General features: G+C 40.4%; 1 protein-coding gene and 1 long non-coding RNA gene across 7 annotated transcripts; both read right to left on the reverse strand.

The window, feature by feature from the left end:
• Positions 1-304: 304 nt before the first annotated feature.
• On the reverse strand, positions 305-13,606 carry trim46b (tripartite motif containing 46b). 6 transcript variants are annotated; one of them, XR_004568468.1, is made up of 13 exons: positions 13,192-13,606; positions 10,292-10,553; positions 9,867-10,056; positions 9,280-9,478; positions 8,320-8,466; positions 7,673-7,768; positions 6,434-6,687; positions 6,117-6,238; positions 5,119-5,457; positions 3,737-3,792; positions 2,827-3,056; positions 2,215-2,282; positions 1,549-1,719 (listed from the first exon to the last, which is right to left on the reverse strand). XR_004568468.1 is itself a non-coding variant. In XM_034210507.1 (12 exons), the coding sequence occupies exons 1-12, from the start codon at positions 13,276-13,278 to the stop codon at positions 1,266-1,268; spliced, it is 2,448 nt and encodes an 815-aa protein (XP_034066398.1). In that variant the 5' UTR covers positions 13,279-13,605; the 3' UTR covers positions 305-1,265. The 6 variants fall into 6 exon arrangements, 5 of the variants coding, with proteins under 5 accessions (XP_034066398.1, XP_034066399.1, XP_034066401.1 ...); XM_034210507.1 differs by lacking the exon at positions 3,737-3,792 and having other exon boundaries at positions 305-1,719; positions 13,192-13,605; XM_034210508.1 differs by lacking the exons at positions 3,737-3,792; positions 13,192-13,606 and adding an exon at positions 12,418-12,479 and having other exon boundaries at positions 305-1,719.
• Positions 13,607-14,524: 918 nt separating this feature from the next.
• Positions 14,525-15,674, reverse strand: LOC117542665. The gene is made up of 4 exons (XR_004568466.1): positions 15,442-15,674; positions 15,226-15,262; positions 14,894-15,055; positions 14,525-14,789 (listed from the first exon to the last, which is right to left on the reverse strand). It is a non-coding gene; the product is annotated as an uncharacterized LOC117542665 (long non-coding RNA).
• Between the last annotated feature and the right edge of the window lie 7,531 nt (positions 15,675-23,205).

Here is a 23,205-nt window from a genome sequence, read left to right on the forward strand (position 1 = left end):
CCATAAAAGCAAATCTGTTAGAGTTTAGGAGATTTGGAAAATGATGCCAATTTTTCCAGTTTCACATTTCAGGATTCTGTGCTTGCCAATATGCTATAAAGAATGGCTATTTGTATGGAAAATGGGTCCAATTATTTTTCTTTCCAAATAAAGAATATTCTGACCGCTGCAATAGCTGCAGTGTGTTCGGATAGCTAGATCTGAGGTTCTACTAGGTCTTGCTGCGCCCTAGTGGCAAACCAATGTAAATTCAGCTGTAGAGGTTAAAAAAAAGAAAAGTGAATAAAACAGAACCAACAAAGTGTTTTTATAATTTAAATTTGTATTTATTCAGTGTTTATTTTCATAATCCATTTTTCTTTTGCGAATAATCTGCCAGCAGCTACATTTTATATGGATTTATTTAGCTAATAGTTTCATAAGAAGCACTGCTCATTAATTTATAATCAGGCAAGATTAAAAAAAAAGCATTGTTTGCGAGAAAACAACTTTTTACTGTCGGCAAATGAATCAATGCTGTTATCAGTCAAACCACACACGCATAGAGAGGCAACACACACACACACACACACACACACACACACACACATCAGACTCATGTATTTGAAATACAAAACAGCAATGCACAAACAGAACAGTGGAAACTAGTAATTAGCTGTGCAGCAGAGGTATAATTGGAGCTTTTAATTACAGTATTGCCCCATTGTTCCTCTCTATCTCTAATTTACCACATTTACATCCCAGTAAAACAACAACTTTGGTTGGGATCAAAATGGGTGACTGACAACAAACAAATAGATGTGGTTAAAACCAAGTTTACCATAAGATGCAATCAAATAGACAAGGCATTTTTTCATAGGGTTCATATCTTTAAAACAAAGAGTTTTTAAGCTTTTAACATTATAGGCATGAAACAACAAAGTAAACGCTTCTACAGTAAGGACGACATGTGTGGCGCTGTATAAGCTTTATAAATGTATGCATTTAGCCTGTCTACAACAGCAAGCATTAAAGATATAATTACATATAATGTGCTGGATAAACCGAACACTACTTAAGCATTAACTCTTGCAAAAATGCATATAACAAAAATGTAAGAAACTTAATTACATTGCATATTTGTTGCTATAGAAACATTTTTCTTATACAAAGTAAATGAAATACAAAACAAAAATCGCTGAGATGTCTAACTTTTCGCTCTAGCTGAGTAAATACTTCACAATTACCGTTACATTCCAAACTACCATTTGACTTCAGGTCTGCCATCAGTTGTTATTTAAATTAGAACCGCGAGCCTGGATGGTGACCCTCCTGACCGGAGTCTGATCTGCATTTCGATTGGCTACCAGCTCCTGCAGCTGCAGGGCCCCTCCACCAATGAAACAGAACGCCGGGCACACAGGGCCGGAGCAATCCACGTGACCTTCCCACAGAGGTCGCAGGGAGTGGGCATCGTAGAAGGTGACGCGGCCCTTTTCAAAGTCAAGGCACACGCCGAGCCGGGGGGGCAGTGGGTAGGTGACGCCCGTGGGTGAGGAGGAGCCGTTGCCGTTGGTGATGTGATCTCGGTTACCGTTCCCATGGCTACTGTGGTGGTGGTGGTGGTTGTTGTGCTGGGGCAGGTAGATCTTACCCATCCCCATTGTGAGGAAGCAGAAGGGTGGAGCAGAGTCCAGAGCATCCTCTGCTCCGCTGTCATGACCACTGTCAGGGTCGTAGCTGGAGAGAGAGCAGTGTGAGAACAATGAGGGCTTTAACTATTGTTATGGATAAGTCATCTCTGGCACACTGCCTCATGCCTTTCTTAGCCATCTTCAGTAATCTGAACAATGTTACGTGACAATTGAAACAAGGTGGTTTTTTTAGAACTTGCTTTCCCAGTTTTACCGGGTGACTGGCCCTTGTTTCCGTAATCTGATAAACAAATACCTGAACTACCTGCTTTGCCTGCATCTGGGTTTTATCTCTGTTGCCTCACACTCACCAACTAACACATTTTATTGTATCCAATGTTGGCGTTCTGAAATCTAAAAAGCACTACATCAAACACACAAAAAGCTGAATATTCCCCCCAAAATAAAGTGGGACATACTAGATTAACCCAATTCAGGGACATTACATATTTACCTAGTACAGGGATTAATTAAATGCACCTGATTACATACTACTATTTCTTTGAATTTTGTCAGATATTTTTTTATTCTAGATACTTACCGGGGACTGGCCATGTCTTGAGGAAGGTGAAACCACTCCTGCAGCTTAGACTCAAGACCGACTCCCACCTGTTGATAAGAACAAAACAATATATTTGAAGTTGACATTTAAATAAACATTTATCTTGTAGCAAATCTTCACCTAACCAATTGATTCTTATTTATGATTTGTTAAAAAGCATGTTATTGGTTTTTCCAAAAGCATCATCACTAGATGATAGTCCTTTTTCTCAATTTACACAAGTACTGTACATAGATACAATTTGAAGTACATTACACAATTATTTAAATGTCCTACTTTATACTTATACTTCAATTTCCTACTTTATACTTACACTCCTCTTAATTTATTATGTTTAATTATTTACAGCTTTACATTTTCACGACTAGATTGTACATTTGTAATACAAAATAAAATGAACAAACAGTTCCCATGTATTGTTATAGGCTGAAGTGAAACTTTATTAATCCCTTGGTGAAATTAACAAACTACCTAGCACAGTATATAGTAATAACAAAAATCCACTTTCAACAGTTTCAAGATTGAAGGGATCAATGTTCAGATTATTGAACTTTTACTTTAACAGAGTGCCATTCCTTTGTTTTGTATTACCTTCACTAGGTAGGACCCAGGCTCCACTGAGCAGGCCCAGTAGTGGCGTCCCTGTGTAATAGCAACATCTCCCACCAAGAGGTCTGAGGTCAGGTGACAGGAAGTGAGGGCCTGGTCAGCGGCCTGCAGGAGAGAGAGACCCGGGACGCTGCGAGCACAGCGCTGCTCTTTACTGACCACCAGCCGGTCGGCATGGAGACCCCAGCGAGAGTCCAGGTAGAAGTTGAGCACTGGGAGGAGACGAGGAGATAGGACACAGCAAACAGAGGGAAAGGGAGGAAAAAGAGACAGGTGCAAACAGAAATTACATATAGGGGTTTTAGTAGCATAAGGAGAAAGGAGGCGACAGAGGAAAGTGGAACAGATTTACAGTCAGAGCAGCAAGGAGAGAAATCAGGACAAAATGAAGCCATCGAGAGGAGAGACTATAGGGGAGAGGAAAAGAGAGCTTCATGCGCCTCCTTCCAGCACTGGAAGACAAAGGACCCTCGTACATAAACTGATGACTCAGAGTAAATTACAGAAGGTGTCACAAAGAAGCTCTTGCTGTGGGGAGTGCAGATTTTTCCAAAGGATGTACATTACACTGAGGAAAACATACTTAACAGCAGGAAGGAAAAACAGCCTACAAGGACACAAGGAATTCATCAATCACTCAACTCGACCACTGAAAAGCCTCGGATCTGAATCCGATCCATGTTGTTAAGCTTCAAGTCTTAACAAACTGCAAACCTCATCAGCGCCCAGACAGATCTTGTTATGGGAGGTAGAGTGGGAGACACAGGGTGAGAGCTTGTTTAAATGGGGGTTGATTGAAGCACAGGGGATGCATGGCATGAGCACAAAAAGAAAGAGGAGAAGCGTATAGGAGCACAGAAGGGCGGTCAAGAGATGTGAATGCACTTCTTACGTTCCGTAGGAGGCATGTAGGTTGGCAGCGTGGAAGGAGCGATGACAAGTGCAAAGCTGTGACATGGAAATGAGAGAAATATGAAGTAGTAATGAGTCATAAAGTGAGGATGTGATGGAAGTTAAGAAAATGGAATTGAAAAAAAAGAGAATGGGCAGAAAATAAAGAGTGAATTATTAGCTACACATCATAACATCCAACATGCCTTTTAATAATAGTAGTAGGTGTGAAGAGATGGGTGACAGCAACCACTGCTTGCTGTGTGGATGTAATGAGATTATTTTGTAGCTGTCAAATATGTCACTGACTTATAAGTCATTAACTAAATGTTGTAGAAAGACTCTTGCATAGTAAAGGGGAGATACCATTTTTTTAATAAAAGATTCTGGATACTTTGTGCAGGTGGGGGATGACCCTTCTGGACCTTCACCTTCACCATGGAGAAAGTTAAACGCTATCCCAGTTTTGAGGCTGATACAAGCAACTCACATTTTACAGTCCAACTTTAACCTATTGTTCTAACCATATCTAAATAAATCACTATGGAAAAGTGTTTTGCTTTTAAGTATTCCCCCAACAGACTTAATTGTAGCACTGACAACATGTTCACATGTACTTTTTGGTTAAGTGCAAGGCTATCATAAAACTATACACAAATACAAATAAGACAAGTTGTTAAAAATCACCTAGTGTTCATCATTTCACATTCAACCGCTTATCTTAGAAATGTGTGAATTACAAATGCCTAAATCAAGGCTTCAATTGGCAATACCCAGTGCGACGGCACTGTTAAATGCTGACTTTGTGCCAGTACATTCTGCCAGTGTGCACAGCGCAAAAACACTGGCACTAGCATACTTACAGTACATGAAGTACAGCCATCATCAATGTGTATTTAACTTATTTTATCTTAAATGTTTGTGTTTTCAAACCCTCTTTGCGTATTTTTTATAGTCTTGCCTTTTTCTTTGGTATCTTGTCTCTTTGAAAGTTGCCTTTGTTTTGAGTTCCCTTGTGTTGATCTGCCAAGGTTTGCCTCAAGAGGGAGGATAATCTGATGAGGGGATTTCTGCTGGTGTGAAATGAGTGTTTTGATAGTACACTTCAGAAATTCTACAATCTCATGCGTTTTTCAAAGATCTACTGTGTGATGTCGTTTTATTGACCCTGATTCCCACAGCACTTTCCCAGCTTAATTGTTGATGTTTCTGGACTTTTAAAGCATTAACTGAGCTTAATTTGGATTCTTATGCTTGTTCTTTGCAAACTGTTTCCTACAGTATCCTTCATCAGGGCAGACACACCTCTGTTTGGGTATCCCCGAGGCAAACTTAAAGTTACCTTATTAATGATTAAGTAAACAGTTCTGTGTGTACACTCACCTGGTGCAGGCGGGGTGTGCAGGTACACCTCCTCGCTGTACTCCCCATAGCCCGCCTTGTTGCAGCCTCTCACTCGCAGGACGTACACACTGTCCATCTCCAGCCTGTCGATCACAGCGCTCGTCCCGCTCACTTCATCCAATCGCTGCCAGCCCCAGCGGGCGGCGGCTAATCCTCCCCTGACCCCGCCTCTAGATGCTCCTCCTGGTACCACACCCCGACGACGATACTCCACAGAGTAGTGCCAGGCCGGTGCAGATTCTTGGGGCAGTCGCCAGCAGAGGAACAGCTGGTCATAGGCCATGGTGTGCTGGGTGTCAATCACTGGAGCCACTGGAGCTGTGAGGTTTTAAAGGGACACATAAGTCACATTTTTATGTTCATACTTCTATTCTGGGTTTCTACTAGGAAAGATTTACATGCATTTTCCTCATACTGTCTTTCTGAATATACCTATGCACTCTCTGTCAGAAACGCTCTGTTTAGCGCCTGTCTCTTTAAGCCCCCCAACTGAAAAATCCCAGCTCTATTATCGACAAGCAAAACATTTTTAAAAGGTAGTATTCTGTATGTTCTGTGGGTGGAGATACTCAGATGGGGGGTGGTATATTCTAATGAGCCTAATTGTGAATTAGGAAGGGGGCCATATATGAATGGCTTGTTAGATCACATGTTTTCTGACTGAGACAACCCACAAAACACTGACTGGGTTGTCATATTTCACAGTTTGTGGGTTAGTCGGTACTCCAGACGCCCACATTTATTTCACACAAGCACTAAAAAGGTGAGATTGTCCTAATATGTTCCCTTAAATGTACACGACAAACTAAAATCTAGAAAATGTAAACCTTCACTTATTTTACTGGCTTACACTTACTGCATTTCTGCTATAGATCTAAGGAATATAAGAAAGTAATCAAAAGGCTTCTGTCTTTTTGTCCTCCACTTTCTTTCTCAACCTCCCCCCTTTCACTTCCTCCCATCACTCCCCTTCTCACCCTTTATAAAGGTCAAATCTGTCAGGAGTTTGAGTTCTTTGGCGACGTCCAGCTGGAAGTGTCTGAAGGATGGATCAGCAGCCAGAGTGAAATGCTGGAGATTCTCGATTGCTTTGCTGAACCTGGTGCGGTGAACAAAAGGGAAAGCTCAATTCATTGCTGCTTTTGGACTTTTTATGGGACATGTTGAAAAGAAGACATCTGTATTTATCTTTGAACAGTTGCAACTTCTTTCCCAGCGATCAACAAGGGCTAAGGCAGAACTAAACTCTGTTCAATCAAGTGAAAAAGCGATTCCAGATAGTCATATGATAAACCTGTTATGGGTCTGGCGTGCAGCCTGTACAAAGCAGGGCTGGTCTGTTTCCTTCAGCAGTTCCTGGGTAAACGCCATGAAACCTGCATGTTCCATTAATCCACGTCGCTCCAACACTTGAGCAGACAACGCCTCGCCTCGTTTCTTCCGTGTGGACTCCAGAGCCTGAGTGAGCGAAGAGTGGCGCTCGGCCAGAGCTGCTGTCAGATCCCTGATGCTCTGAGCCAGCTGCTCTCTGGCTGACACACTGTTTACCTGGTGATCAATCACAGGGGGATACCTTTAAATATTTGATAATACCCAGCAGATAAGAGCCATTAAGTTGATTCAGAAACCCTTCATAGAAACAGTTTTGCAGATTCATACAATCAGGGTTACAAATGAGAATGTTATAATGGATAGATTACTCTTTTGCACTCTATAACATTGAATATAATAAAAGTGTATTGAATTAAATGCCTCTAACATTCTGAGTAGCTAGTATTTAGATGTATATCAAATTATAATGTAGTTGCAGGCAGATATAGGAACATTGCTATTGTTTTTGTCTACAACTACAATATAACTCCTCATGCTGATTATCCATTATTAATACATAAACAGATGATGAATTACAGTACAAAATATAATAATTAAGCAGAACTTCTTAATTTTGTTTATCAATACTAGGAATATGTTTAATATATGTATGAATCAGAACTGTTAAAACATGTTGTATTTATCTTGAAATACTTGTTGTTATTCTCATGACAGCTGATGAAGGCCATGTGAGGCAGCTGAGAACACCAGCAGAAATCTTAAGAAGGTCTGCTTGAGTTTTGATAACATTTGTAACGCAATTTAACCAACTTTTAAAATAGGTATAAAATCATAAAGTGGACTTTTATACACACATTTGAAATGCTCTTCAGGAGGATTAATAACTTTGTTGTTGTTGACATTTTAACAAAAAGTGATTACAATTGCATTATAGTGTGTTATAAACAATGCATTATTTATGTATTCAATGCATACATATGGGAATGCTTGAATTACATTTTTAGCAGGATTATATTTAGTCAACTTTCAACAAGTGTGAGTAAGGTCCCAAAGGAACATGTGAATTGAGTTGTCTGTAAAATGAGCTTGTCAAATCAAATCTGTCGACAAGAACCTCAACAGTGTTATGGTGTTTAGCTGCTGACTGGTGTAAATGTCATGTTTAGCTACATTTTGTCAGTCAGCCAAAAATAATAATCACCTCAGTCTGAGTGATGGAGCTCTCCAGCTGGGTAATCTGAGACAGCACTGTGTCCTGGTTGGACTGAATGTAGTTCATCTCCTTTGTAATCTTCTCCTGTCAAATAGACAGCAGAAACACAACATACACACAACAAATGCACATCAGACGGCTTAATTTGTACACAGAGCAGTATATCCACTCTGCATCTGCCCAACTACACACTGTGGTCTCTGATACATTAATATCCGCTTCTTTTTAACATTTTCAAATTAGGTTGATTTCAATAAATATCAAACATGCATACTGTTGAGAAATATACCTTTATTCAACAATTATTATATTGCCCTTTAATAACATAAAAGTATCATTTTAAATTATGCTAACTAAGGTTGCCCGAAAATGAGAAAAATATGATTAAAACAAATATTAAAATACCAGCACAAAACACACAAACTCAGTTCTGTCTTTTTTGGAAATGATTTCCGACATCACTAAACAAAACTAACATTGAACATAACACAGAAGGCACCAATGAAATGTTTGATACAGTTTCATTTTCAGAAGTTTATTTTACTGATACTTCCGTTCAACTAACTCAAAAAATCCTGAGTGCAATATTGCATTCTATCTCATTCATATCAACTCAGTCAGACTCAGACTCGTACCTTTAGGGCTTGGTATGCGTGGGCCACTGGCAGCACTTTGTGTCCGGTGTGGATGCGGCGCAGCTTGCAGAGCGGGCAGAGCAGCCGCTGACAGGACCGACAGTAGAACTGCAGTTTCTCCTGGTCGTGCTCCGGACAGGTCAGAACCTGAGGACAAGAGCCACATTAAATCTAAACTTGTGTATCTGAAGCACATTTCACCTTTAAGGAGATGGAGTAGATCGCTACGGGGATACATGCATACTTATGAAACTTTCCAGTGTCGCAAGGCCAGTCTTCTGTTTAAGTCTTAAGGCAACAGCAGTCAAGATATCCAGAAAAAAAGCAATTGCATAGGCTTTTTTATTTTAATTAGATCTTGAAAAACATCAGGGCTTGGTACCACTTCTAAAGGGATTTAACAACCATCCTGTTAAATATATAATTTCTGAAGCTTTAATGATCAGTTAGAGGCCATTTGCCTCTTTAGGGTTGCCTAGTTGTGATAAATCATCCTCTATCAGGTTAACAATTGCTTTATATTTTTACGTGGCTCTTAATCAGGAAGTTCTTCAAATAAAACCAACCAAAATAAATGTATCAACAGCTCCGGTTATGAGACACTAAGTTCATTCTCTCTTTATATACACTTAATCTATAATTATGTTTTCTAACAGGTGTGTGGCTTATTAAAAAATTACCAACATTTACAAGTAAATAATTCAAACATAACGTTAATTAAAGAAATGTTCTCACAGAAAGCCAAACATGTTTTATAGTTTACTTACACCTGATCTGTAAGGTATTATTAAAGATGTATTGACCATTAATGAAGCCATTATTTAAGACATTTTACAAAGTTTTACCAAAAATTAAAAAATGTTGTGATTTTTAAAACAAATCGTTTCTTCTTGCAGTACGATAAAGCTTATGATATATTCATATTCAATATAATAAATTGTACTTGTCCTGTTGTCGCACCTTTGGTCTGAAGTTGAGTGTAGGTGGGATATGTTCATGTTGTGCCCGTGGTGTCCCCCACGGGTGATACAGCTTGAAACACTCGTTACAGAAATTGGACCTGCAATCAGCGCAGCCCTTAGTGGCCTCCAGAGCCTGAGGAGGCTTACAAAACTGGCACATGACAGCCACACTGCCCAGACTCACTGTGTGTCTGTACCTGGTGGAGGGGTGGAGAGAAAACAGATTGTGTTAGCCTTTATATAGGGCTTCTTCTAAAGTGGTTGAATAACTTGCATCATCTACCAAAACATAAAATGAAAGGTTGTGGAAGCTTTTGAAATGAGAGCGCAAAGGGTTCACTGTGAAACATTGAGCCGAACAGTATTGAATAGGTGATAAAGTACGCAGAAAACAACTAGACTGTGGCAGCACTCAGTCGGTAGCTACAGTATGCAGTGCACGCTCTGCAGGATTCCTCAACAGCTTAGTTTCTGCTGATTAATCTGAATTGGAAATGTTTCCACACCCTCTGGTTTTCACACCCAATCATTCCATTTGTGTATGTTTGGCTTCAGAACATAATATGTGTGTTTCTCAGGTTGTACCTCTCCACTATGCGCTCCAAGGTGAGGTTGCGCAGACAGTCAGTAAGGCCTTTCTCTCCCAGCTCTACATCTTGGCCGCAGGGGATGCAGGGGAACATCATCACCAGGGGGGGGGCCTCCTTACGCCGTCGCCCTTGATACGTGCCATAGCCCGGAGACCGGGGCATGGATGGCGAAGGCAGGTGGGGACCTCAAACCAAACAGAAAATCCAGTTATAATCAGCAGGAGACAGAAAATGACAGGATAGCTTTTCCTTACATAGATATGTTTGATCATTGACTTAGAGTAACATCAAGAGTGGGTTTAGGTGTAAATAGAATAATTTGCATGTCAATCCAAAGGGCCTCCATTTTTATCCAAACAAGACATAAACGTCCCCCTCAAGAGATTTGATTAAAATGACGAATGAAGAAGTACTTCCTACCTGAGCGCAGCACGCGGTCAATAGGTCGCTGCTCAGATTTAGGTGTAGGCCTTCGAACCTGACGCGGTGAGCGGGTGTTGGGTGTTGAGGCGGGGGAGTTGGGCTCTGGGGGAAGATCTGGAGGCGGATAGCCGTTTGCCACCAACACCTCTGAGGCACACATGAGGCAGACGCTGTGCTGGCATGGCAGCACCACGGGCTGTTTGACTATGTCCTTACACACACTGCAATGCAACTCCTGCTCCAGGCTCTTCATGTTAGACTGTGAGGCACAGAGGAGAGAGATTAGGGTATGCACACATAAGAACACAAATGTGCATAAATAGCTTTTGAGTGGACATGTAACACTTGCATTTGTTAATACTAATGGTGAAATAATACCTCAATTCTTTTTTCTGATAGCAAAACCTTCTTTTCAGCACTTAACTGTGAGATATGTTTTCTTGTTTGTTTTTTCAAACACCCCTTATAAAAGTAGCCAAAGATTTCAAATGTGACATTTTATCTCAACACAAGCATACAATAACTTAAGTCTAATATTTGCAACACTTTCATTTGACTAAGAAAATATCTGATAAAAAAAGTCAAACCGAAACTCAATGACAGTTTTCTGAACAGTCCAGAACTACGAACACCTTTCAGTCTGTACTTCTGAGGAGATTCAGCATCATAGGAAATGAATTGAGAGAGAGTGAGGGACCGGGCAATGTGAAAAGCTATCAAAGACATGTGACATAGGCCATCATTCTTGTTAAATATGGATAAAGACCAGTCATTAATTATTCAACCACTGCACAGAGTGCATCCCTTAAATCACAGCGCTGCATATGAACATGAACTCTTTAACCAGTTGTCGCTTATGCTTTTGTATAATCATGAGATGGTGCAGCCTTTTCCTGCCTTTATGACATTTTAAAAAAAAAAGAAGCATTTTAGAGGTAAATGTGGCATTTCGATAAACGGGACAACATTCACAGTGCATTAGAATGTTCACTGAGAATACTTTAAACTTTTTAGGTCATTTGATCGCTATTCACCACATAATCCAGAGCTGATTGGTTTCTTGTATTTAGAGGAGTGCTGCACAAGAATACCTCAATGCTGAACCAGCACCTTGTAAGCACAGTGGCCCAAGCTGGAGATGGTGGGGGTGTGAAAGCCGCCCCACTGGAGCAGTTGGCGTGTCATAGGCCTGCTGCTCAAGGACATGGGTTTGACTGAAAAGGACACACTGGCTGCACAGAGCCCCAGCTACAGTGTCACCACACTAATATACTGCCTCAATGAGAAGGACCTGTTCCTTTGCTCTAGTTTTTTTGTGTTCAGTCAGCATTTGTTAGTGCAGTACACAGGAGGAGTATTACACTTTCTGTCATATTGCTACAGAATGGCCTGTTGGCTTTGTGGATGCCTTTTAAATGCAACCTCAACCTTAAACTGTTGCAGTGTAAGCTGCAAAACATGAACATCACTGACACTGTGAGTTAACTTCAAAAACAGGACAAGACAAACTGCCTGCTGCATTGGGGGTTTGGGGATTTGATCACTTTGGTGTGATAAGATGTAGCATCGGGACGGCTTAGCACACCGGAGACCACTGTTAAAACCACTGAGTCGGGGGTGGATGCAGAACCAGTAGGGATTAAATACAGGGGATCACTATATTCCTGCATGATCTCTTGATTTTATTAAGCACTCACATGATGTTAACACAGTTGGGATTATATAAAAAAGTAGATTGATGAAAGCTAAATTGTCCAATAAAATAACTGCTACACGTTTTCAGATGACCCAGAAAGAGGCTACAGCAGCATGGTAAAAAATGATAGACCCATTCTGAAACGTTACATTGGATTAATTGGATAAATCAAAATAACCTACTTTCTCCATCAGCCCACCTCAGTCTCTCTGTGTCATTCTCCAATGTCAACTCCGGCCTGCCCTTCTCTCATCCACTAGCAAATGTAGCGTATTTCGTTTTCAGGATATTGCAATTCCAGCTGACTATGTACACCACGCGAGCCTGTGGCCCTGCTGTATCCATCTCAAACGGATAGTGCGCATTGCTAAAGCTGAGCCCAGCGAGGTGGAGGCGTAAAACAGGCGATGCGACAGGGCATCCTTACCTTCACCTGGAATCTAGGCGCCATAGCAGTAGACTACGTGTATATATGCAGCATCAAGAGAGCGCTGTCTCTGGGAAATAGGGGAGGGGTTTGAGGCATCGCGAGGAATGAGCAAGAAAGATGGGGTCTAGATGAGAGGCTGGTGGCAGCAGCAGCAAAAGATGCTGCACATTATATCCCAAATAGTTGGTGAAGGCAACGTTAACATGCATCTAGTTAGCCCACAATGGTGTATTGTAACCATCTCTGTTTAGTTTGAACCCTATACCGGCTGGTGCAGCCACACAACCCGATGTCCTGAATCCCGTCTCCATGGAAACCCGTTCACCTCCCCAAAAAAATTAAATGTGTAATTTGTGGCTGCAACCACACTGTTTTTGCATTTGGTGATGTTTAAAACAACCTTGTTTCAAAACGTAGAAAGAGCATTGTTTTTCTGACATTTCAGAGGAGGAGTTCAGTCTGGTGTACCGAGGCATTTTTAGGAACATTAACAGCATTACTAGCCTGCGTAACGAAATATTTTATAATTCCATGGTAGAAAATGAATTCAGATTATCTAGGCAATGTTTTTTCTTTCATTTCAACTGCCTTTAATCTTGGTAAAGACAATTATATGAAGGCCCATTCACATACATTGTCCGCAGGTGAAACATTGAGACAGCCTACAACCAGTAAGTCTGTTCTCTATTCAGAAATGCATGTACTTTAATAAGAGTAAAGAAGAATATTATGAAAAAATACATCCATTGACAGCAGAACATGGATACTCACACTCATACGAACCAATGCCTCCATCGTTGTTGTTTTAAGATCCATCTCTGCCATTTTCTGAAAATAGCCACCTCCTGATTTCATCATCTGGATATAAAACGCGATGTATCTATTCCATACACCACAAGGTACATATCAAAAGACTCAAGGTTTATATGCAACCTTTGTGGAAAGCACAATCTATGCCGGTATACCGTTTAGTAAATCCTTCGTTTTCTGGTGATTCCTCAAAAGAGACTCGGTCTGGGCGTTTTTACGCACGCAAAAAAACGCTGTAGCATCAACCTATGTTGGGCTGTCGAAACAGATATTGTAATAGAAAGACAACGATTTCTATATTGGTTGTTAACGTCAATGTACATTCACTCTTACAGATGCCTGTGGCTCATTTCTTCACCCAGACATCCCGCCCCCCCACCCTTCCCATCCCGCACCGGATGCCTTCAAATGATGTGGCACAGCAGGGTAGAAGCTTGATGTCAGGAGAGGAGAAACGGTCTGTATCCTCAATTATAAAACAAATATACATTTATATAAAATCTTTCTGTTTCCTCAGAACAACACCTCCGACCATTTACATTCATTTAAAGGCTGCGTTAAACGTTGCAGGATACTCAGAACATATGGTAAAATGAGACATATAGGTCACAATGTTTTGTATAACTGTTATAACAGAAAGTGTAAGTACATAAAGGGGAATTGGCCTGTTTTGTCAGCCGTGAACAAAGACATTCAGTTCCTCTACTTATTTAGTGTATTTATAATATTAAAAGCGAGTCATGTCATTATTCTATTATGTTCTTTTCACTATTTTTGGAATAAACAACATTTCCGAGTCACAGTATTAATTCCACGAACATGGAAATACCCAAATCAAATAGAAATATTTAATGTCAAATGTAGTAAATCACTTACACCACTTTGTATTATGCGATGTTAAAACTATGGCATCCCCATTCCCTCCCATACACTTCTCCTCTGCTGGAGGGTCATATAGTGTATATAGAACACAATGAGACACTAAATCTTCTTTTGGATTAATTCTGTAAAGTGTTGGGGTCTCTCGTGATAGAAATAAAAATAACGTCTATTTTAATGGCTTGAGATTCTACTTGTATTCATCATCCCCACTATTTGCAAAATCAACCTGGCTGTTATTACAAGCTGGCATTACATCACACTCCCCAATGTTGTTGCTGCTGGCTGGATCAGTTACAAGCAGAGCGACTAAACAGAGCATTTCATATATAAAAACGTTTTTTTATACTGGTAGGAAGTACTGGAAGTTGTATCAATCCTAATAAAAAAAGAATTAAAAAAACTAAACAAGTAGTAATACTGGAACAAAAACACTTTTATTATTGTAAGGTGAAATCACATTTGTCAGAAAGTACTGAAAAAGTATTAGCCATGTTCATAAATGGTCATTTGTTTTATTCCTTCTTCTGCTCATGTTTTTTGTGGGCTTCCTCCAAAGCGTCATGGCTGGAACAAGCACAACCGCAAACCATTTTGGAGAACTCTTCAAAGTCCACGAACCCGTCGTTGTCAAGGTCCACTTTGCTGAACATGTCACAATTGTTCTTAGCTGCCGCTTGCTAGGATGAAAAAAATGAATATATTCATTTTAAAGAATAGAAAGAGTAAATGCCTGTAGAACAAGACGCAGTGTACACAACACAAATACAATGATTCCCCTCACCGCAAAGAAAGGCAGTTCCTCCTTCAACACTCTCAAAAACGTATCCTTGTCCATTTTTCCATTTTCATTTTTGTTCCCGTCAAAGACAGCATACATGGAAACCAGAGAGATTTCCAATCCAGTTAGGTTCAAGCACTCTTCCATTTCCAGAGGGTAGATGATCTGAACAGATAATAGAAAAACATCAATAACAATGACAACCATTGTCATAATATTACTAAAATATTAACAGGATGGAGAATAGGAATGGAGACTGAGTCATCCACAAACCAAATTCTAAAAATATTTTTTAACACATTTTTTGCATTTCTCTAAAATATTTTTGTACACACCTGTCAATATGTTAGGCAGCCTTACTGAAGTTAGTACCTGAAATCACAACCATACACTTAAAATATTTTTTTATCAAGATGTTGCTGGTTGCAGTTTGAGATAAAATCACCAACGAGTCACTACAGTCAAGCATCAAAACAGGTATAACGTTTACGGAGAAAACCCTGCTGTAAAAGAAAAGATACACCTGAATGCATTGATACAACCGTTCCTACCTGAGAGATGAGTCGACACGGTGAAGAGAGCACCGTCTGCAGGGTTTAAATATAGGAGCACATGGGGACACTCCCTGGCTCTGCCACACCTTGGTGTTTAAGGAATCCTGTCGAACAAGTCCTAATACTGCTAAACACTCATTTAATAGCATTAAACTTCACCAGGAATGTGAACACTGTTTGTAGAGGAAACTTCTGTGTAGCTATGCAGTGGGAGTCACCGACTCAGGAAGGAGACACGGGAAGAGCAGTAGCTTTGATGTCAAACACATGATGGTTTATTTGGAGTTAACGGCCGGAGGATTCACATCACAAGTCCAAGAGTCAGAGGTTCTGACTTCACGGTAGAGTTGCCACGTCAATTCTGGAGAGCCTCTCTCTTGCCAGCCCATCTAACTGGTTTCGCAGAGAGTAAACAACATATTTGAGAAGATAGCCTAAACAATGTGGGAACACTGAGCTACTTGCCTCGGACACCTATGACCTCGAAGATTTCACCTTGGAGTCCACAAATACAGAGAAGGAAGTGTCCCAGTGTACCCACAACACAGACCATCTGTGACCCAGTATTGACCGGTCACAGAATGGGAACAATAACATTATTGGCTAAGCAGCCTGTGTCCTTAAAGAAGGTAAACAGACATCAAGGTTTGTCCTGTATGTCACATCTTGGCGTCTATGACAATTATTTCCATAACACTGTTCATATTGCATTAGTTAATTAAGATTTAACTAATCTCTCCCTGAAACTCGCTGTTATCCCACCTTGCCTTAAAACTGCCACTATCATTCCTGTTCCTAAGAAAGCAACCACAGACAGCATTAATGACTACCGCCCCATTGCACTCACACCTGTGATCATGAAGTGTTTTGAGAGGCTGGTGTTACATCACATAAAGGCCTGCCTTCCCCCCACGCTCGACCCACACCAGTTTGCCTACAGAGCAAATAGATCCAATGAAGACGCCATAGCCATAGCTCTCCACTCTGCACTGAGCCACCTGGAGCATCGTGGGAGCTACGTCAGATTGCTCTTTATTGACTACAGCTCAGCGTTCAACACAATCATCCCGGACATTCTAGTTTGCAAACTGTCAAACCTAGGCATTCCCCCACCCACCTGTTCCTGGATCAAAGATTTCCTCACTAACCGCCCCCAGCGTGTGAGACTTGGCCCCCATCACTCCTCCACCTGCACTCTCAGCACCTGCTCTCCTCAGGGCTGTGTGCTGGGCCCTCTCCTGTACTCGCTCTACACCCACGACTGCAGTCCAGCCCACCCAGAGAACATGTGGTGGGGCTCATCTCAGGAGGAGACGAGTCGGCCTACAGGAGTGAGGTACTGAAGCTCTCAGTGTGGTGTTCAGTGAACAACCTGGCACTGAACCCCACAAAAACCAAAGAGATCATCGTAGACTTCAGGAGTAATACTACCGACCTCGTTCCCCTCGACATTAACGGCGAGTGTGTGGAGAGGGTCCACACCTTCAAGTTCCTCGGCGTCCTCATCACCAAAAACCTTTCCTGGAAGGACAACACCACAGCTGTCATCAAGAAGGCCCAGCAGCGTCTGCACTTCCTGAGGGTGCTCAGGAAGAACAACTTGGCCACTAAGCTGCTGGTGACCTTCTACCGCTCTACCATCGAGAGCCTACTGACATACTGCATCACAGTGTGGTACGCCAGCTGCACTGAGGCCGACAGGATGAGGCTCCAGAGAGTCGTAAAAGCAGCACAGAGGATCATCGGCTGCCCTCTCCCCTCCCTGATAGACATTTACACCTCCCGCTGCCTCAGTAGAGCCAAAAACATTATCAAGGACAGCTCACACCCCGGCTTTCACCTGTTCAACCTGCTGCCCTCTGGCAGGCGCTACAGGTGTATCACATCCAAAACAAACAGACTCAAAGACAGTTTTTTCCCAAGAGCCATCATTGCTCTTAACACCTGAAATCATGTGAATCAATGTGACTCTGTACATATACATATATATCATTACTATTATTATTATTATTATTATAAATACACACTATTATTATTATTATTATTTATTACATTACAGATTTTATTTTTATACCCCTGGAAATAATTACTGCACTTTATTCCTTATTCCTTTATTCCTTATTCCTAAGTATGTATGCTACGTGTATTTTGTTGTTTTATGTTGTGATGTTTTTGTTTTTGTTTTGATGGCACCCTTGAAAGGGAGAAGCATTTATTATTATTTCATTGTACATGTATAATGACATTAAACGATTCTATTCTATTCTATTTTTGATGTTTTCCCTATATCAGAAGATAAACCACAATACTGTTTTAACAAAGGAAGGGTGAATCTGATTAAGCCACAGCAGACAGATGAAAACGATGCCATTTAGGAAACATTGCATTCATTCTGTAATAAATCATACTCTCCTGCAGTATCATAACCAGGCTGCACATCATGTGGAAATGCATGAAAGAAAGCACTGTGAGTGCAGGGGAAGTGCAAACTTCGGGGAATCTTATGTGCAGTGAAAATATATTTTCCAGTCAAACCCAAGTTTAAGGTATGGAGTTTGAAATGTATGCAGAAACTAAATGGTTACACCTGAAACAGTCACTGCGTTGTCAAGTAAACTGAGAAAACACACCTTTTTTTCTGCTTTCAAAAAAATGTATTTCTATAAAAGGTACATTTCCCTTAGAGTAGAAGTATAATGTAGCGTTAAAATGACAATACTCAAATAAAATACAAGTAGGCCTACCTCCATTGGCAGGATTTGAGTAATTAAATACTTCACAATAGAGCATAACAGAGGAAGAACAGCAGCTCTATTGTTGTTTATTTTCTGGGCAGCAATACAACAATTCTCACATAAACATATAACTTATCCATTAACCATGAAGTTTGGCTACAGTAGAAACTAAATGCAGACCCTCAGGCACATACTGTACAAGTTAAATCCACAAGATGACGCACACACACACACACACACAACTTTTACTGCTGCTCTACATTGATCTGACAGTTTATTTTTCAGATAAGGAATTTACATAAATTCTGATTTTTGGATGGCAAAAAGTAAATTATGTTACAATAAACAAATTAAATTAGCTATATTTTGAACAGCAATGCCATTGTTGCATGTACAATAAAGCGTCCCTGATAATCCAACATTAGATTATATAGAAAAATAACATCGCCATATTTTTGATGTTTCAAGTAAACCTACGGATAAATAACTGCTTATGTACTTTATGAATGCAGAACTGTTATTTTGAATGGAGGATTTTTATGTTTCAGTATGTTTTACTTTAACTTGTATCTGGATACTTTTACCACTTTTAAAAATATTTTCTTTTTTAAATAATCCATTGCTCAGTCTGTTCATGGGCATGACAGGAGAATAAGACTATCTTAAGAAAAACAATGCAGACTTCTTTGATGAGGAACACAGCTTTATTTGTGTGTGTAATACCGTGTTTCAACCACAAGAGGGGCTGCAATTCATCTAATAAAACGAGCAAACAGTCAGTTTTTAGTCAAGGGTCGAAGAAGTACATTACTGTTAGCAATAACAGTGCAGAAATATGAATACTGTTGGAAGTAAAAGGCATGCATTTAAGTTCACTTAAGTAAAAGTAACTAATTGGCATAACAATTAACTTAAATAACCAAAAGTAAAAGTACTCATTTTGGATAATAGCTCCTTGCATGTAAATGTTTATAAAGTTATTGGATTAAGATTTGTGTGGGAGAAGTGTGGGATTTGGTAATATATACATGTATTTGTTACTTTTAGTCACGTTTAAGTTTAAGATTTCAGCATAAAATATCAGTACTATGCAAGATGTAATAAAGTGGCAGAAAATGTTAATATTATGAGATAGTTAAGTAAGCAGGCAACCTGATGTACTTGGAAACAAAATGGAAACAACATTTCGTAATAGAAGAGAGGCGAAAAGTAAAAAATATATATTTTAATAATTGTCTGCATGCTCAAATTCCACGAGATCAATGCTTTAAAGCAGTTCATAAAGATAAACAAAACAAAAAACACATCTAGAAGAGCTTTTGACTTCCGCCCATACGCCTCTCATAGAGAACAGACGTAACAGTAATTTTTTTTTTTTTTTTTTTAAACCTTTATTTATCCAGATAAATCCCATTGAGATCATTGAACTCTTTTACAAGGGAGACCTGCTCAAGTAGGTTCCACATGAAACATAAAAACATTAACAGAACAACAAAAGGACATCTTACATCATCATCACAGGGATTACAATTTACATAACTATCCACATGTACAGGTACCAACAGCTTCCGATTGAGTAGCATCCAACCGAGCTTTAAAAACATTTAGTGGCACCAGATTGCTCAATTTCTATTTCAGTTGCAGACTATTCCAAGACAGTGGCGCTGCACATCTAAAAGCTGTCTTCCCTAAGACAGTCCTAGCAGTTGGCACATTTAATAAAACTACAGCATGCGATCTCAGGCAGTAGCCACTTACAATTCGCCGTGAGATCAGGGAGCAGATATAGGATGGAAGTTTCCCTAACATGGCTTTGTAAATAAAAATGTACCAGTGACTGAGCCTCCGTACAGTTAGTGAAAGCAAACCAGCCCTTGCATACAGGGTACAGTGATGCGTTAATGCTTTACAGTTTGTCACAAATCTTAGCGCGCTGTGATACGCAGCATCTAACTTGACCAGGCAATTGGCAGGTGCATTCATATAAATCAAATCACCATAGTCCAGCACAGGTAAAAAGGTCACAGTGACTAGCCTTTTCCTGGCCTCAAGCGAGAAACAGGACTTATTTCTGTAAAAGAAACCTAGCCTAACCCTCGGTTTTTTAAGCAGGTTATGACATGAAGTTTAAAAGTGAGACAATCATCAAGCCAGATACCAAGGTATTTGTAACAGGCAACAACTTCAAGTTGTGTTCCTTGTGTAGTTACAATATCTAAAACATGCTCTGGTGTCTTTTTAGCTTTAGAAAAGAGCATTACCTTGGTTTTCTCAATATTTAAAAGAAGCTTTAATTCAGAGAGCTGAGTCTGAATAATGTTAAAAACAGTCTGTAATTTAACACCAGCCTCCTTAATGGAGGGACCTGCACAGTACATCACGGTATCATCCAGAGAGAGCAGGGACTTTCGTGCGGCTCTCTTGTGAGAAAAGAGCTATATTTCTGATTGGCTGGGCGGATTGCAAACCACGCCCCGTAAAACTCCCAAAAAGTTTTGTGAAGCCGCGATTTTATTATCCTCTCATTAGCATTATTAGCATTAGCCCAGCGCAGAAACGCAGAGAGACTAATTTATGGCAACACAAAAATAAAACATGGGAGCGGTGGAGATGAGGAGGTGTCGGCGTTCTGGCGATTTACTCGGAAGGCTTCAGTAGAAGCTGCTGGGAGTCCCAGCAGCTTCTACTGAAGCCAGTCCCCAACTCCGGGGACTTCTGGCCGGGGACTTTGGGCGGCAGTATACGCCGTGAAGTGGTTTGCGGCCTGCCAGTAAACCTAAAGCAGAAGAAGAACAACTGACGTCAGCGGCTTCATTTGCCTAATCCAGTGGTTCTCAAAGTGGGGTCCGCGACCCCCCGGGGGTCCGTGGCACTCTGCCAGGGGGTCCGTGAAAAGTTTTCAGATTCATTAATTTAAATTATCATGATATCATTTTTTTTAATTTTTTTTTTTTTTCAACAAATAATATATATATTTTTTAATCTAAAATATTTCATAGATTACGTTCAAATCTAACATATAGATACATTTAAAAATCAAGCGCGTTACAGTGGAAACAACAATAACTGTTACGTCAGTCAAAGAGCGCCGCTGCAAGCATCATAGATATATAACACGGCTAGCATACTACGAAGATGGACAGATTTTTAAAACGACCGGTTACGGCTACAAATGAAGTAAATGAAAAACAGACAGGTCCACAGAAAACTACCGGTATGCTTAGTCCTAACTTACTTTAGTTACTGTACTGCAAAAAGCAGACGGCGCTGCGCTCAACACACAGACAGACTCAAAACCATGGACTACAATGGCACATAAGTTACATAAACATTTCTAGGCCTAAATTGCATAAGCTACAGTATTGCAACAAGCAGAAAGTTTTCTCTCTCTCTCCTAAGCTCAGATCAGTTTTCTCTCTCGAGCTCTCCTCTCTCTGTCCTCTATCCTCCGTCTCTCGTTCTCTCTTCTATCTTCTCCCTCTCTATCTATCTCTCTCTCCTCTCGTCTCTATCTCCTTCGCTCTCCTCTCTCTCTCTCTCTCTCTCTCTCTCTCTGTGTGTGTGTGAACAAATTGTAATTTAAAACACATTTCCTACATGTCTACAACACCACCTTGCCCTCTTTGGATTTAATCAAGAAACATTAACCCTGTATAATGTTAACCAAAACTGTAAAATTATGTTATATTACTAAAAACGTATTATTGGGAATCGCGAGAAGTTTCAGAGCGACAGAGACACAGAGCGTCCCCGTAACCATGGTAACTCACTCTCACTCCTGCCTGGTGCGCATGGCGCGAGAGGAGCGGGAGAGACGCAGAAGTGAGACTGATTACTTTAAGCAACATGCATGGGAATAGGTTACAATATAATACATTTGTGTATATTTCTCGCTATTCAGATGGTCATGGTGCTGCTGTTGCGCAATGTGCAGTAGTGTCTTCTTTTCGCACCATGACATTATCAGTTATGAATTTGTTTTTCACTGCTTGAGAAAACGGACTTGTGGCTGAGAGCGTGTGAAAAATGTCAATTGTGTGAGAGTTGGCAGCCCTGTGAACTCGCTTGACATTATTATGTATGAAACTGCCAATCAGATTTATTTACTTATTAATCGAAGGTGCCGGAACGCTGTTCTGGATCGTTCCGGCCCACTTTAAACCCCTGTGTGTGTGTGGTGTGTGTGTGTGTGTGTGTGTGTGTGTGTGTGTGTGTGTGTGTGTGTGTGTGTGTGTGTGTGTGTGTGTGTGTGTGTGTGTGTGTGTGTGTGTGTGTGTGTGTGTGTGTGTGTGTGTGTGTGTGTGTGTGTGTGTATGTGTGTGTGTGTGTGTGTGTGTGTGTGTGTGTGTGTGTGTGTATGTTCTGAAATGCACTTCAAATGATCACTTTTCTCTTGATTTCCCTTTGATATTTTCTTTAGGTACAGTGTTACTTGCAGCTAATTGATTGATTGTTTTATGGGTATTCTGTGTTGAGATGGTGCAAATATTTTTAATACATATCCAATATCTTTCTAATACATTTCTCTTGTGTTGTTCTTTCACATAACTAAGACTATAGAAGTGTAAAAAATAGGCTACGTCAGATTATTCCAAGGGACATACAAGTCAAATCAAGTACATTTTTATTTATATAGCCCAAAATCACAAATCAGAATGAGGGGGTCCTTGGTGTATTCTCTATCTTGTAAGGGGTCCTTGGCTGAAAAACAATTGAGAACCTCTGGCCTAATCCACCCCCAGGGACTTTTTCCAGTGTGAACGCGATCTGTACTTAGTTCATGCGAACTAAAGAGTTCACATGAACTAAGTTCACATGAACCTTTGTGGGAAAAGTACCGCAGTGTGAATGCGCCTATTGGGACCTTTCAGAGAGGTAGTTTTCAAACCACCCCACTGCATGGCTGGACATGCCTATACTGGCTAGCCTCTGCTTTAAAATGCGATGATCGACGGTATCAAACGCTTTGGACAGGTCAATAAATAGAGCTGCACAGCTCTGCTTATTGTCTAAAATACTTGCCACA

This window comes from Gymnodraco acuticeps, unplaced genomic scaffold (genome assembly GCF_902827175.1).
Source record: "Gymnodraco acuticeps unplaced genomic scaffold, fGymAcu1.1, whole genome shotgun sequence".
Classification (NCBI taxonomy): domain Eukaryota; kingdom Metazoa; phylum Chordata; class Actinopteri; order Perciformes; family Bathydraconidae; genus Gymnodraco; species Gymnodraco acuticeps.